Genomic DNA, 16,081 nt, shown 5'->3' on the forward strand with positions numbered 1-16,081 from the left:
TTCAAATATTGTAAGACCCAAATTAAGTGTCGTCTGTGTTTTAGAAGTAGTTAATCTTTTCCAAAACTCATGCAGATGCTTGGTTCTTAAAATAATAATATTGAAAGGTCTTCACAATAATGTTATAAAGAGTAATAGTGGGTATTAAATGGTACTGAGACCTTAAGAAGCCAAGTCTAGTGGGAACTTATTGGGAAAAACCATCCTTATAAAGAGATGAACTTGGCCTCATGGAATCTTGAAGAAGTCAATTAGTTTATGAGAGAAGGGTTGTTATAGGAGAGCAAAGCATGGCCCTGCCTTGATCTCATAGATCTCTGACCATATGATCTCTTCCATATTACTCTTGCATTCATTTATGCCTTATAGTGCATGAGTCATGTTAGGGCATAGCCAAAATGGTGTCACCTGTAGGTGAAAGTTTCTCTCCTAGCCACCTGTTCCCAAATACCCAGCAGGTGCTTCTTACATAATTGACTCTGAAACTTAATATTACTTATAAATGCTCAGCCAGTAGCTCAGGCTTATAACTAACTAGCTCTTACATTTAAATTAACCCATAATTCTTATCTATGTTTAGCCACATGGCTTGGTACCTTTTCTCAAAACAATGTTCTTCTCTTGCTTCCTCTGCATCTGGCTTGAGACTCCTTAATTCTGTCCTCCTTCTTTGCAGTATTCTCAATTTGGCTTTCCCACCTAACTTCCTGCCCAGCTACTGGCCAATCTGTTTTATTAAACCAATTTGAGTGACAAATCTTTACAGTGAACAAGAGGATTATTCTACAGCATTTCTCCCTTTTTGTCTAATTAAAAAGGAAGATTTTAACTTTAACATAGTAAGATTATATACAACAAAAAACAGTTATTAAGTAAGAATTACAGTAACACTATATAATCTATTTGCATTTGGCAGAATTGAAAATAATTAATTACCTTGGTAAGTCTAAAATTTTGTATCTAACTTATCTTTTATTATACCTAAAGAAAACTATAACTATAACTATCTAATCTTCAATTCCATCCAAGACCCCAGAAGGATGTAATATTACCTAATGGCAAGAACATCAGGCTGCCTGGACAGTCACCCAAAGTTCCTTTGTAATGTTGAGGCATCCATCTTCAGCCTACAGGCCTAGCATATCTGACAGAGTTATCTGTGAAGCAGGATTTTTGAAGGACTGTCCCCCATTGTCTTGGCAAAGTTCTGTAGTCACTTTATTTTGTGTCCTGCTTGTCCAATTTGTATAGCATACTGTCAGCAGTCAAGGCCAGGGCACTTTCTTTGCCCATATGGCTAGCTTTTGCCATAAAAAAAACCTAACTCCATATGGAGTTTCTTCGATTCCTATCATCTTCGTTGAAATAATTGGTGCTGCCAGGAGCAGACATGTCTCACTATCAAGAAAAGTCTAAGTTCTTAAAATATTTTAAATGCCATATTCTGTAGGTCTTTAAAGTGTTTGAAGATTGCCTATCTATTTGAAACATATCTCTTATGACCTTAAAAACATACCTAACATGACTATAGGTTTGCTATTATAGATGACTACTAACCCAATTTTCTTAATTATATATTACATTTTTAAATGAGCTGCATAAACATATTACCCTAAACAAGAGTAGAAATGTTGTGGGATGTTCTGTATGCTGTGAATGTGTTGCTCTGACTGATTGATAAATAAAACACTGATTGGCCAGTAGTCAGGCAGGAAGTATAGTATAGGTGGGCTAAGGAGAGAGGAGAATTCTGGGAAGTGGAAGGCTGAGTCGAGAGTTGCTGCCAGCCACCACCATGAGAAACAGATGTTAAGATACTGGTGAGCCACGAGCCACATGGCAACTTATAGATTAATAGAAATGGGTTAATTTAAGATTTAAGAACTAGATAGCAAGAAGCCTGAGCCATTAGGCCAAACAGTTCAAATAATATAATTGTCTGTGTGTTTATTTGGGTCTGAGTGGCTGTGGATCTGAGCGGGACTGGAGAAAACTCCAACTACATAGAAATATACAAACAGTATAACAAAATTAACTTTAAATTTATATCAATAAACTAAAATCCATACTGATATAAAATATGTAAGATTAACAGTTGTTTTTTTGGATTGAAGTAGATTTAATAATCTACCCCTTTCCCCATCATTTCTATATCATATCTCCCTTTCTTCTTTAGAAAGAGATTGACTATGACCAATAATAATTTGTAACCAAAGCCCCTAAACAAAGACAAACATCCATAATCCATTTGGGGGTGTGTGTGGGCAGAGATTTCTATGCCACTTCCCACTGATTGGAGGTGCTGTTTTTTTATGGGACCCTGAGAAAATTTAGGATTATGGTCAAGTCCTGACTGGAGTAGTCTATGAGCTGGATCATCTCAGCCAACAACCTTGAAGTCTTTCTGGATGCAGAACTTGGAGGAAACTGCAACAGAGGCAATCTGAAACATTTGATTATCTGGGCCATCTGTTCTCATTGGAGATTTTTCAGGGGGTCTTCCTTGATCAAATCTGATTTTTTTTTTTAACACAGAATGAATCCACAGCCTCTTATTTCCTGTGGAAATAAAAGCATAACTTCTCATCCAAAGTAACATATCTGTCGACTGAAATTTTGAAATCAAGGCATTTTCATAATATATAGGTTGGATTAATCCAGCAACATTTACAATCAAATGTCTCTCAGCAGCTGTTGCTCCTCCCTCAGCTCTCAAACAGTTCAAAGACAACACAATAACATACAGTGTCCAGACTCCCTGTGTATTTTCCATCTTTACATGGCTTTTTTATGTTACTTCCTTTTAAAGGACTTTACTTTATTATTTTAAAACTATACATTTCTTTTTTGTGACTGTCTATACCTTCTCTTTACTCTCCTAAGCCTGCATAGATTTTTAAGCACACTGTAACCAGTTTAGAGGTTTTTTGTTTTGTTTTGTTTGTTTGTTTTAGAATCTGTCTTTGCTGCATATCTCTATCTTTTTCTGACCACATGAGTATTTAAGTTGCTAAGTGGGCGTAGCTAGGACTAAAGAGGCAGCTCTGCCCCAATCCTTTGTTACTTGAGAAGCTAGTCTCATGGTAGACTTGCATTTACCTCCAGCTCTGAAAGCCATGTTTACTGTTTCAGCTCTGAGAAGTTTTTGGGTCCATGCTGCCACTGAGTAATGTGACATCTGCATCTCCATTTAAGTGTTTGGTGTCAGGGCCTCTTAAAAGAGCCACACAGTTTTTGCCCCTAACTCTGAGTCAGGAAGCCTTCTCTGAAAGGAGCCACTCCCCTGCTGGCTGCCTGCAAACAGAACCTACCTGAGAAAAGACATTACCAAGAAACTGTGTTTGACTCTCTTTTTGTGTGTTTAGAATAACTTTTTAAAGCTTTCTCAGGTTTTATGTAGAAAGTCTTGCCAAATGTTTAAGTAACACATGTAGGTGGAAGTTTCTCTCCTGCCTGCCTGTTCCCAAATACCCAGCAGGTACTTTTTAAATAATTGATTCCAAGGCCTAATATTACTTATAAATGCTCATCTGGTAGTTCAGGCTTATTGCTAACTAGCTCTTCCACTTAAATTAACCCAAACTTCTTATCTATGTTTAGCCAGGTGACTTGGTACCTTTTCTCAGTCGACATTCTCATCTTGCTTCCTCTGCATCTGGCTGGAGACTCCTTGATTCTGCCCTTCTTCTTCCCAGTATTCTCATTTTTGCTTTCCCTCTAATTTCCTGCCCAGTTACCAGCCAACCAGAGTTTTATTAAACCAATTCAAGTGACAACTCTTTACAGTGTACAAGAGGATTATTCCACAGCCATCACCAGACACTGAAAAGATGAGTCTATCTAACTTAGATTTTTAGCATCCAAAATTATGAGTTTTAAGACAGTGATTCTCAACCTTTGAGTCACAACTCCTTTGGGTGTCAAACAACCCTTTCTCAGGGGTCACCTAAGACACTGGAAAACACAGAGATTTCCATTATCATTCATAATAGTAGCAAAATTACAGTTATGAAGTAGCAACAAAGTAATTTCATGGTTGGGTGTTCATAACAACATGAGGAACTATATGAAAGGGTCACAGGCTGAGAACCACTGGTTTAAGAGATCTCTTTTCATTGTAAAGTGTCCAACATTAGGTATTTTGTTTCAGAAATAACAAAATGGACCAAGAAAGTGTTATTTTATAGCTTCTACAAAAGTACCATTTATATGACAGGAGGACAGATTTGTGCTGTTGTTACCAGGGATGCATTCAAGTTTTGAGCAAACTGAACATATTTTGAGCTCATTATGAGGAAATGAATGTAAAAGGTGCACAAAATTAGAAGTGAGTAAATTTTTACTTAAAATGATAAGAGAAATTACAAGTTTTAAAAACTGACAAATATAGCAAAATTAATAAAATCTGCAAAAATACCTCCTTACCCACTAGCTAATTGCTGACCATTTTCTTGTAGCATGTTTCCATACAGTTTTATCTGCACAGGGTTTCACATCATTTTTATAGGGAGAATAGCAAGATATTCAAATCTTGCTTCTTATATGGTTGAGATTTTCTTAAATTAATAGTTAAAGAAGTTTCTTTATCTTCATTAATAGTTATTACTAGTCATGCAATTTTTTTTACTGCCTAATTTAAGATACCTCTGTCAAATTTCTATCTTGTCAGTTCTGTGAGTTCAGACCATGATAAATTTCCTGCACAGGAATTCATATGACACTCTTTGAAACGGCGAGGTTGGTCAGTAGTGAGCTGCCAGTTCTTGTATTGTGCTACTGTTCAGTTTTGCTAACATATGGGTTGGAGCAGAAACAGTTTTCTAATGTGCAGTCATGCTATATTTTTAAAATTGTTCATAGTCTTGTTTACATGACTCATTCCTCTATAGCGCGCGCGCGCGCGTGTGTGTGTGTGTGTGTGTGTGTGTGTGTGTGTGTGTGTGTGTGTATCTGGAGGCCAAAAGTCAACCTTGAGTGTTATTCCTCAAGAGCTATCTACCTTGTTCTTTGAGGTAGGGTCTTTTGTGGCAACCTGGGGCTCACCACTTTGACTAGACTGGCTAGCCAGCAAATTCCAGATAACTTCTCTCTGCCTCCCCAGGGCTGGGATTACAAACACACACCACTTTTTACATGGGTGTTGAGAATTGAACTTAGGTCTGAACGTTTGTGTAGCAAGCACTTTTCCCTTTGATTTATTCTCTTTGGCCACTCCATCAACTTTTACTATTGATTAACTCAAGAATCTAGTCACTGCTTCTTTTTAAATATTCATTTTGCTGGGTGGTGGTGGTACATGCCTTTAATCCCAGCACTTGGGAGGCAAAGGCAGGTGGATGGATCTCTGTGAATTTGAGGTCAGCCTGGTCTACAGAGTTAGTTCCAGGACAGCTAGGGCTGTTACACAGAGAAACCTTGTCTCAAACAAACAACCTAAAACCAAAAAAAAAAAAAAAAAAAAAAAAAATTCATTTCTTCCTTCAGTGAACTTTGGCTTTTGGTATTATCTGAAGATTTTTTTAAGGTGCAATTCATTTCTCATTGTCAGATCAGTTTCTAGGGATCTTATAGGAATATGAAAAATATTTTCACGGTATGGCACATTAATAATTGTGTATATAACATAAAGTATATCATGACTGTGCATTAAGGATAAAATCTTCTGCTTACCACTTCATATCTCTAGTGACTAGAAGAATTTTCCATGGACTAGCTTTTGGCTCTGACAAACTCTTTTTTTTTTTTAAATTTTATTTATTTTATTTTACGATACCATTCAGTTCTACATATCAGCCACAGGTTCCCCTATTCTCCCCCCTCCCACCCCCTCCCCTTACCCCCAGCACATACCCCTTTCCCACCTCCTCTAGGGCAAATCCTCCCCCGAGGACTGCAATCAACCTGGTAGACTCAGTCCAGGCAGGTCCAGTCCCCTCCTCCCAGACCGAGCCAAGCGTCCCTGCATAAGACCCAGGTTTCAAACAGCCAACTCATGCAATGAGCATAGGACTTGGTCCCACTGCCTAGTTGCCTCCCAAACTGATCAAGCCAATCAACTGTCTCACCTATTCAGAGGGCCTGATCCAGCTGGGGGCCCCTCAGCCTTTGGTTCATAGTTCATGTGTTTCCATTCATTTGGCTATTTTTTTTTTCAATAATTGAGTAAAACCGAAATTTATTATAAGCCACAGTCGTCCTAGGAACCTCCATGCTATATATATAGTCTCCATGGTTCTATGGGTTGTGGTCTGATTGTTCTTTATTTTATATCTAGAATCCACTTATGAGTGAGTACATACCATGACTGTCTTTCTGGGTTTGGGTTACCTCACTCAGGATGATTTTTTCTAGTTCCATCCATTTGCCTGCAAATTTCATGCTTTCATTGTTTTTCTCTGCTGAGTAGTACTCCATTGTGTATATGTACCATATTTTTTTCATCCATTCTTCCGTTGATGGGCATCTAGGTTGTTTCCAGGTTCTGGCTGACAAACTCTTATTCCTCTCCTCTCCCTTCTCTGTGTCCCTTCCCTCTCCTCTTCCTCCCTCCTTTCTTCTACAAAGGGTGGTATAAATAATCTAGGAACTATTTGTACCCAGACAGGAGCATATTTAGTATATACTGTAGTGACTGTTGATTATATAAATGCTCCCTGCTAAAACCAAACTGCATGTTCCTTCCTGCCTTAACTGTGTCCAAAACCTGCTTGTGAACAGTGCCAGTGCCATGTGACATGAGAGGAAATGTGACAGGGAACCTAAAATGAAGGTGCTGCCCTACAAGTCAGCTGCAGTGTGTTATGTGACCAGGTGAACACATAGCTAGTGTCCTTCCAAGGGTCCTTCCCAGGGCTGGCATGTGGAAGGGCTCTTGATAGTTCAGCTTTGTTAGCTTCCCTGAAGTTGACCTCAAAGAGCACCCCAATTGATATAACACTCCACAGTCTGGTTAAGAACGAAGTCAAGGTAAGATAGATGTTATGTTAACCATGCAACACGACACTTTCTGCTAGGTGTCTTTCCGCCTAATTCAGGCCTAAATTGTGAGCATGATGGTGCCTAATTTGCTAGTTGACCATTGTGAAGGAGAGAAATTTAGAAGAGAAAGACAAAAAAAAAAAAAAAAAAAAAAAGATGGGAGGATGAAAAGTAAAGGGTCGGGGTGGATTTCTGTGACACAAAGGTACCATGCCAAGGAGTGACACAGACTTTGGTTGCCACGGTGATCTGGACTGAAACTGACCTTGAACAGATGTCAGTGTCCCACCCCACATCTATACCATGTAAGTTTTCTGGGAGCTAGGATAGAAGTTTGTTGTAGCCAAAAGTTTCTCTGTTCCTACCAGGCCCCCACAGTCCTGTGGCCCACTTATAAAATAATCACTCAGAAGCTTATATTAATTATAACTGCTTGACCATTAGCTCAGGCTTATTACTGACTAGCTGTTACACTTAAATTAACCTGTAATTCTTATCTATGTTTAGCCACGTGGCTTGGTACCTTTTCTCAGTTCTGCCTTGCTTCCTCTGTGTCTGGCTGGTGACTCCTGACTCAGCTCTTCCTCTTCCCAGAATTCTCCTCTCTGCTCGCCCCACCTATACTTCCTGTCTGTCTATTGGTCAATCAATGTTTTATTAAATCAGTGTATAAAAGCAATACCTCACAGCAGTTTGTAGCTTTCTGGTAGTGCTCCATATGAAGGAGTCTTTCACGTCTGCCAGAGGAATATTTCCAGTGTCAGAGTGATCACTCATGTTTGTGCATGTACACTGGTAGGTGATGCCCCCGTCTGTTTGGTCTCTCATGGAACACTTGTGGTGTGAGTTTCCCAGGATTTTAGCAGGGGTACATTCCAAAACTGAACTCCAGTTGTCCACATGGTGTATCCTCATTGGCTCAAGAGATCTCTCTTCTTTGGTTCATTTCCTTCCTTCCTTCCTCACGTGCTGTCAGAGACAGTCTCTCAAACCACCTCCATGCCTGTAGTTCTTGTCGGGATATGCTTATGATAGTGCAAACTGAGACAACTGGCTTAAGCAAGTAGTTTACGACATGAAACATAGTCTAAATGTTAAAATACAAAAGCACGGAGTTTAGTTTTTAAAGGAAATAATTTGGAGGCACATATATACTCACTAAATCATTTATTCATATTGTATGCATACATTTGTACATAATGCTGATCCTTCAGAAACTGCATTTCTATGGGAAGATTTTTAGAAAAGAATTGAGTATCACATTTGGGTCTTTAAAATTCCCTTGCATTTAAATTCCAATTCTGGCTTATTAAGAGAGTCTGTGCTGTGTTAACATGCACATGTGCTTACAATATAAATGGCTTAACCAGACCTCTGCACTGACTTCATAGAAGAGGCAGCTCACTTTCTGCCTTGTTCTGTTCAGCAGTCTTGATATTTCAGTCTGCGGGCCAGATGAAACAAGATTGGCCTTTTTAGAAGCAGATGTGTCACAGTTTGGGTTTGAAGTTTGCAGGTGCACCCCCCAGCTGAGGACATGGACACTTGCCATCATTCAGGGATGGTAATTTGGCACAGAAGTATGAGTGTTAAAAATAATTCAACATGTTAATGGTGGGCTCTGTCCCTCGTGGCCTGCTTATACATAACATGTGAGCAGACCATCAGCTCTTCTATATTTTAGAAGGAGCATTAGAAAGTTAGAAGCACATAGAGCTCTTTAAAACATATACAATTGCTCAAATTCATGAAGACAACAATATGCTGATTTGTGAAGCAACTTCCAAAACAATAAACCCATTGGATGATGGATGATGTTCAATGGCCTTAGTAATTAAGCATTTTTTTTCTAGTACATCATTTAAATTCATTAGAGCATTTCTCTCATAGAGTGAGGAAACACATGAACTAGTAGTGTCTGACCTCTTAGAATTGATATTTTGAAATAATTATTGCTAAATATTTTCTTTAAATTAAAAAATTAGACTATTTATGTATCTGGTGTGTGTGTGTGTGTGTGTGTGTGTGTGTGTGTGTGTGTGTGTTGTGTATGTGTATAGGTCAGAGGCCAATTTATCACAGTCAATTCTTTGCTTTCATCTTGTGAGTCCTTGGTATTGAATTAAGTCTTCACACTTGGTAACAAGGACCTTTACCCAGGCTTTTTTTTTTTTTTTCTTTTCTTCCTTTCTCTTTTTTATTCAAACACATCTTGAAAGGAGTTAAAGGCATCACTGATGGTTGAAATGTTCACCGTGATGTCCTTCTCCAGGCCTCTAAAGGAGCAAGCCTTTCTGTGATGTTTATTGTACATATTTCCTCCCTCAGTAGTAACTTATGAATGTCAGTATTCTTGGTATTAATCCTTCCATTACTCTGATTCTTGTGGTGGTATGGGCTCTGAAAACCTTTTCATCCAATTCCTTGGCCAGCAGAGCATTAAACCTAGCCCATCTTCTCTACTCTGCATCTAAGAGTTCCCACGTGCAGAGTATTCCATTCCAACCTTTACAAACACACTTCCATTTCTTTAGGAAATTGCTGTCCTTTCATGTAGAATCAACTCTATGTGATTACTCCTTGCATTTCAATGTGTTAAGGTAATTTTATGTAAAGCACTTCTATCTTTTTGGAGTTAAAGAAAACAAATTTGCTACAGCTTGAGAAAGTACATAACTCTCCATTTTGAATATGTCTGATTTCAGCTTGACTGTGTGACAGAGGCTGAGACAACAGATCATGTAAGTAGCAAGGTTGGCCAATGATGCAGAGTGGACTGTCTAGGAAGGAGCTTGGGAGGAAAAGGTTTGCCTGGTGATGTTAAGATTTAGAGTATGGCTATGGAAAACTCTTAAGTTCAGGTATCTTGCTTAACGTATTATAGCCTTGAGCAAGTCTTAGAAGCCAGAGGACTCAACAAAATCAGATATAAGTTCATGAGTCCTTTGATTACTTAAAAAGAAGGGTATGTGACAGGAGAGGATTTTTTTGTTGTTGTTGTTATTTTTGGAATGGAAGTTGCATGTTGTCAAGCTGCTTGGGAAGGGGATTTGGCAACTGAGAGGACTTAATCACTGGTCCTTTCTTGACACTGTCAGACCATCCATCCATTCAGAAACCATGAAAGTCTCAGCCAGGCTATGAGCTTTAGAATGGGTCAGTTCTCACTTCTGAGACTCACTGGGGAAAAACACAGATATTTCTGTGGAAGTACATTGTGTCATGGGAACATGTAACTGGCTCCTTTGTGTGTAAAGCGAGATAAAATGACATTCACTGAGTAATACTGTTTCAGTTAGTAGCAGTGGAGAGAAATGGGTGAGACATCTCAGTGGGTAGGTGCTTGCTTGCTACAAGCCTGATGACTTAAACTCAATCCCCAGTACCCACAAGGTGGAAGGACAGACAGCCATGTATTATCCTCTGATTTCCTTGTACACTGTCCCTCCAATCCTCTAAAGGAACATTATTTAAGAGTTAATATGTACAAATGCATTTTATATTGTAAATTTTAAAAATTCATAGCTGAACTGTATTATTTTCATGTCCTCAGAAGATAAACCCACTATTCTTCGACAGTAACCATTTTCTTCCACAGATGTCCAGTACTTCTCAACAATGGCCACAGTCACAGAGCACCCAGGTACTTTGAGGGAGCTCTCAACGCATCCATTGGGTGGGAATTAAAAGGGGTTTAAAGTTGGAAAAATACCTTGTTTCAACCTTCTCATTTTATAGATAAAGTAACTGAAGCACCAAGAAGCTATGGGAATTGCTCAAGTCTCTTAGAATCCTGGTTCTTCTGCCTTCTACTGACCAGTGCTGAATGGAACTACAGTAGAAATTCTCAATGAACGTGTGCCAATAGAAAAAAACCTAATTATAACTTTGACAGTGAATCACTGCTGTAGTTCCCACCTGTGGGAACTGCTTAAGATCAATGACTTTTAAGGACAGAAGGATACACCCATACAGTTGGAGAACAAAGCAGGGATTTGTTTACTGCCTGGGTTAATCGAGTCATTACTGACTTTGAATTTTCAAACTACAATCAAGGAGAGCATATGATTTTTATGGGTGCTGAGGATTGTTGTGCCTAAAAAGAAACTCATGTGTTAGCTCCCCAAGTTCTTTGAAAGCCTTTGTCCTTGTGAATTAAAAAAAAAAAATATTTACTGGATAATCTTCCCTAGGCAAAATTTAGCTGAAAATGGGTTAATTTTGGCTCTGAAATGGGTGGGTAAATAATCAGTTTCTTGTTAAAAATGTATGATGAGAAGAATTGCAGGCAGAAATAATATATCAAGTGATGTCTAATAGCTGATGAATTGATGAATAATTGATAAAATATGTATCTATGCAATGGACACAAAGGGAATGAATTACAAATATAAACTGTAGTGTGAGAATTGAATATAAATGCCTGCCAGTTAATTCTGAAACATGCTGAGTGAAGGAAGCCAGACACAAAAGTCCACATATATATGTTTCTATTTATTGGAAATGTCAGAATTGACAAATCAAGACATGTGGTGGCATTCCTGCTGAGCTGTACCTGGCCTGGCTCCAGAGAGTAGCACCTAGCCCTAATCCATCTTTTGTTTAGCAGACACCTTTTGTTTCCCTTGTTGCCCTTCACGTGAATCTTGTCTCAGAGTCTCCCAAGGATACAAAGGTTTATGCAAAACTTGGTTCAGGAAACCTGGGGAAAACCTGTGGTACCTGAGAAATCGAGGAATTTGCACGTGGCATTGTATTGTTGGGAGCTCCTTTCAGGTTGTTTTGAGCATATGGAAATTAATTGGCTGAACTGAAATGGAAATAAAACTGCCCTAGGTGAAGGGGAAATGCTTTAGTCCTTTGAGGCTGGATGCCCCTGCAGCCATGAAAGACTATATTCACTCTTCTGTTGCCTCTGGGTCTTCTTTCCATGGACCCACACACCCATGCTGGGACACAGAGAAAAAGGCAGAAGTAGCTCTTACAAGAGCTTGGGGCAAGTGGCACTGGGAGTGACTATAATGGGTTTATTTTTTTAGTGAATAAAATGTTATGGATCTAGAGAGTGGTGATAGTCGCATAGCTTGGTGAATGTGCTGTATGCACTGAAGTGTGTACTTCAAAACTGCACACACTAAAACAGTGTATCATGTGTCGTGTGCATTTACCACAATTTAAAGAAAGGAATAGCCTCAGTGGGACTGCAGTGTGTCAGTCTTTCAATATGTCTATGATTTGTGGGTTGGAGCAGGCTTTGTACTAAAAGGGAAATCATCTTTTTGGCAGCTAATGGCTTCTGTTGATCCAGATAACATATGCAGTGTTTGAAGTGGGGCTGGAAGGCCAGCATTTATGCATGAATATTCTATAGATCCCCATTACTTCTGCAGTGTCCTGGAGAGCTAGAGACAAGCCTGTCTTTTTCTTTTTTTGGTTTTTCGAGACAGGCTTTCTCTGCGTAGCTTTGCGCCTTTCCTGGAGCTCACTTGGTAGCCCAGGCTGGCCTCAAACTCACAGAGATCCGCCTGCCTCTGCCTCCCGAGTGATGGGATTAAAGGCGTGTGCCACCACTGCCTGGCTCAAGCCTGTCTTTTTAAGATGAAAAAATCTTGGAAAATATCTTAAGCTTTGGACGAAATCTGTGGCAAACTTTTAGAGAGTCCTTTAGACACTAGTATGCTTTACAGTAGTGATTTAATGCTTCACAATCAACATCTGCCTTAAGACTGATCATTAAAGACCAACACAAATATGGTAGGTTCTCATTTCCTTAAGTGTTTTTGTATTAAGATCTGACTTGAGGGCTTTGTGCATAGGAGGGAAAATATGGATTGGAAAAGTTTATGCCAATCTCTAATTTATGTGGACTGTAGACTCTTATGTAGCAGGTGAGAGGGCTGTGTTCACAGTTCAGCAGTCCTGTGGCTGCTCAGCAGGATCTTCCACTCTCTGTGTTTCTGTATCCTGAAGTGCGTGAAACCTACCCCAACTCCTTACACACAAGGAGTTGGTATTTTGTTCCCTGGTGAATTCTCTCTTTGATAATTCTTGCACATTTAGTCAACTCTGAAGGACATTTGTTTTCAGCAGTGAGGTTACTTGTGACAGGGTCATTCATTTGTTCTTTGAAATCATCTGAAACCAATTTTTTTTGTGGCATGATTTTAATAATCTTTGTGTGTCTTCATTGCCTACTTTATTATTTATATGCATGTAAAATATAAGATTGTTCTTGCTCTGGCAGCTATAAGTGATTTTTCTCAATTTATAAAAATTATATCAGCTGTTACTGGCCACATTAAAGAACTTTTGAAAACTGGGTAATCTTCTAGAAGAATATTTATTTTTAGTTAAAAATATGATACATCAAAGACGAGCGTTATTTTACACAAACAAGACATGAACCTTTTTCATAGAGTTGAGCAGGAAGGCTAATGTTAATCCTAAAGGTGAAGAGTCACCATTTCTCCCCCCATGAGTGCGAGTGCCTGGATTAGAATCTTACTGACAAATGAGAGGCTTGTTAGAAGTTAAGCTTAGAAAAAGGAACGTCTCCAGGAAAATACTTTTTCTCCATTTCTCTCTGAACCTTGGGTGCCTTTCTTGCTTCAGGGATTCTATTATATGTACTTGCTTCTTTGGAGAATTCTAACATGGTTTTGCAAAAAGCTATTTTCTTTACTATTTCTCATAGACCTCTCAAAAGGATAATTTTTGAAGAGATATGTGATTCACTTGGAATTGTGGGTGAAATTTATGATAAAGTTTAAGAGTCTGATAGAAACTACTATATTGCCCAGTAATAATTTACTGCTAAACAATAAACAGTACCTCTAAACTGATCATTAAAATACAGACCAACACAAACATGGTAGATTCTCATTTTCTAAAGAAATATATCTTTATTGACTTTTTTTCCTTTTTCTTACAAAGCAGTTAAAAAAAAACCCCTCCTCCTTGCTCTTGGTGTTAAGATGGCCAATCCTCATGAGATGGTCTGTGCAAATGTATATTTCTCTACACACCACAGAACAATATCATTCCTTGGTCCCGTTTTTATAGGAAAGAATCCAAGTTTCAAATAATATATGCTTAGCTCCCTTCAAGAAGAATGTTTGGTGGATTAATGTCTAATTTACACTCAGTGATAAAGATAAACTTTGAATCTTACAGATTAAATGCCCACTTCCTACCATAGTGTAACTGTCTGGATATAGATGTACTAGATATATCTATAAATAAAACAGTGCTTTAGTGTAACAATATTCTTTGGCTTATTTAAATGCCTATGGTGGAATCTATAAAAAGCTAAAATGAAAATGGCCCCACTATTATTGTCAGTCGTAACACGGAGCTCGTGCGGAAGGTCCCTATGCTACTGACTGTCAGCATTTCCAGGTCCACGATGTATTCTCTTGGTCCCGATAGTGACTTCACAAGCACAAGCATTGCACTCACAGGGCTTGTTTGCTAAAATAACAAGAAAAGAGGGGTGGAGAGAATGATTTTTCCTCAGGGTTAGAGTTTATATTTTTGTTGGCATACCTCCTGTGATAATCAGGGAAATGATAGGCTAGAGAAGCACAGTGTGGTCCCTGCCTGCTTCCAACCTTAACCCCTCATCTGCATTGACTCCAGGGTAAGGGTTTGCTTTTAAAACTCTTATTTTCCTACATTTCTTATTAACATGTGTTAACATTTCACATTTCTCTACTCATGAGTTGAAGAGTTCTAGCCTTTCTAAAGAGTTCATATAAGAATTTGATAATCTTGGAACTGGTAATGAAAGTTATCATTTTTCCTTAACATTGTGCTTTTGTGTGATTGTTTGAATGTAATTGGCTCCACTAAGCCCATAGAGAGTGGCACTGTTAGGAGGTGTGGCTTTGTGGAATAGGTGTCTCTGTAGGGATGAGGTTTGAGGTCTCCTATCTTCAAGCTATGCCCGGTGGAGACAGTTCACTTCTTGTTGCTTGCATATCGAGGTGTAAAACTCTCAGCTCCTTCTCCAGCACCATGTCTGCCAGCATGCCACCAAGTCCCACCATGATGATAATGGACTGAACCTCTAAAATGTAAACCACCCAATTAAGTGTTTTCCTTTATAAGAGTTGCCATGGTCATTGTGTCTCTTCACAGCAATAGAAACTGTTTACATTCTAGTGAAGTTATGTTATATAAATAACCAGGCATGGTGGCACACGCCTTGAGTCCCAGAGGCAGAGGCAGGCAAAGTTCAAGAACATTCTAGTCTACATAAATGAGTTCCAGTACATCCAGGGCTGCATAGAGACCCTGTCGCAAACAAACAAACAAACTAACAAACAAACAAACAAACAGAGCAGTTAATTTAAATAGAACATGACAAATGTTAGGCTGTCTGGGTATAAAAAGTATGAATGCAAAGGTATATATACATATTCCTGAAACACTGAGGTAAGGCTTTCAAATGCCTTAGAGCAGGGGTTTTCAATATGTGGGTTGAGACCTACTGGGGTCAATTGACCCTTTCACAGGAGTCACCTAAGACCATCAGAAAAAGTAGATAATTGCATTATAATTCATAACAGTAGCAAAATTACAGATATGAAGTAGCAACAAAAATAATTTTATGGCTGGGGTCTCTACAACATGAGAAACTGTGTTAAGTGTCACAGCATTAGGAAGGTTGAGAACCTGCCTTAGACTCACCATGGAGCAAGAGACGTTCTGCAAAGTAACATGTTTAGAACTGCACACGGAGTGCACATTGGAGGGTGGAAGGAGATGCATGGGCATGGGGGGGCAGTAACAAATGAATCTGGATACAAAGGATAGAAGCATGAATTAAAGTTTAGCTATTGCTGGGCGGTGGTGGCGCACGCCTTTAATCCCAGCACTCGGGAGGCAGAGGCAGGCGGATCTCTGTGAGTTTGAGGCCAGCCTGGGCTACCAAGTGAGTCCCAGGAAAGGTGCAAAGCTATACAGAGAAACCCTGTCTCGAAAAACAAAAACAAAAAACAAAACAAACAAACAAAAAGTTTAGCTATCACTACAAGAGACACACATTAAACTAGGACAGACTACAGAGTTCTGGGAGAGGATGACATTGAAGGAACTGACA

General features: G+C 39.0%; 1 protein-coding gene across 2 annotated transcripts in view; it reads right to left on the minus strand.

The window, feature by feature from the left end:
* Positions 1-13,854: 13,854 nt before the first annotated feature.
* The window catches only part of Efemp1 (EGF containing fibulin extracellular matrix protein 1), a 64,381-nt gene continuing 62,154 nt past the window's right edge, over positions 13,855-16,081 (minus strand). For both annotated transcript variants that reach the window (XM_028891514.2, XM_028891517.2), the window contains exon 11: positions 13,855-14,448. In XM_028891514.2, the coding sequence (XP_028747347.1) occupies positions 14,287-14,448 (162 nt within the window). In that variant the 3' untranslated portion in view covers positions 13,855-14,286. The remainder of the gene's footprint in view (positions 14,449-16,081) is intronic.

This window comes from Peromyscus leucopus, chromosome 10, assembly GCF_004664715.2.
Source record: "Peromyscus leucopus breed LL Stock chromosome 10, UCI_PerLeu_2.1, whole genome shotgun sequence".
Taxonomy (NCBI): Eukaryota; Metazoa; Chordata; class Mammalia; order Rodentia; family Cricetidae; genus Peromyscus; species Peromyscus leucopus.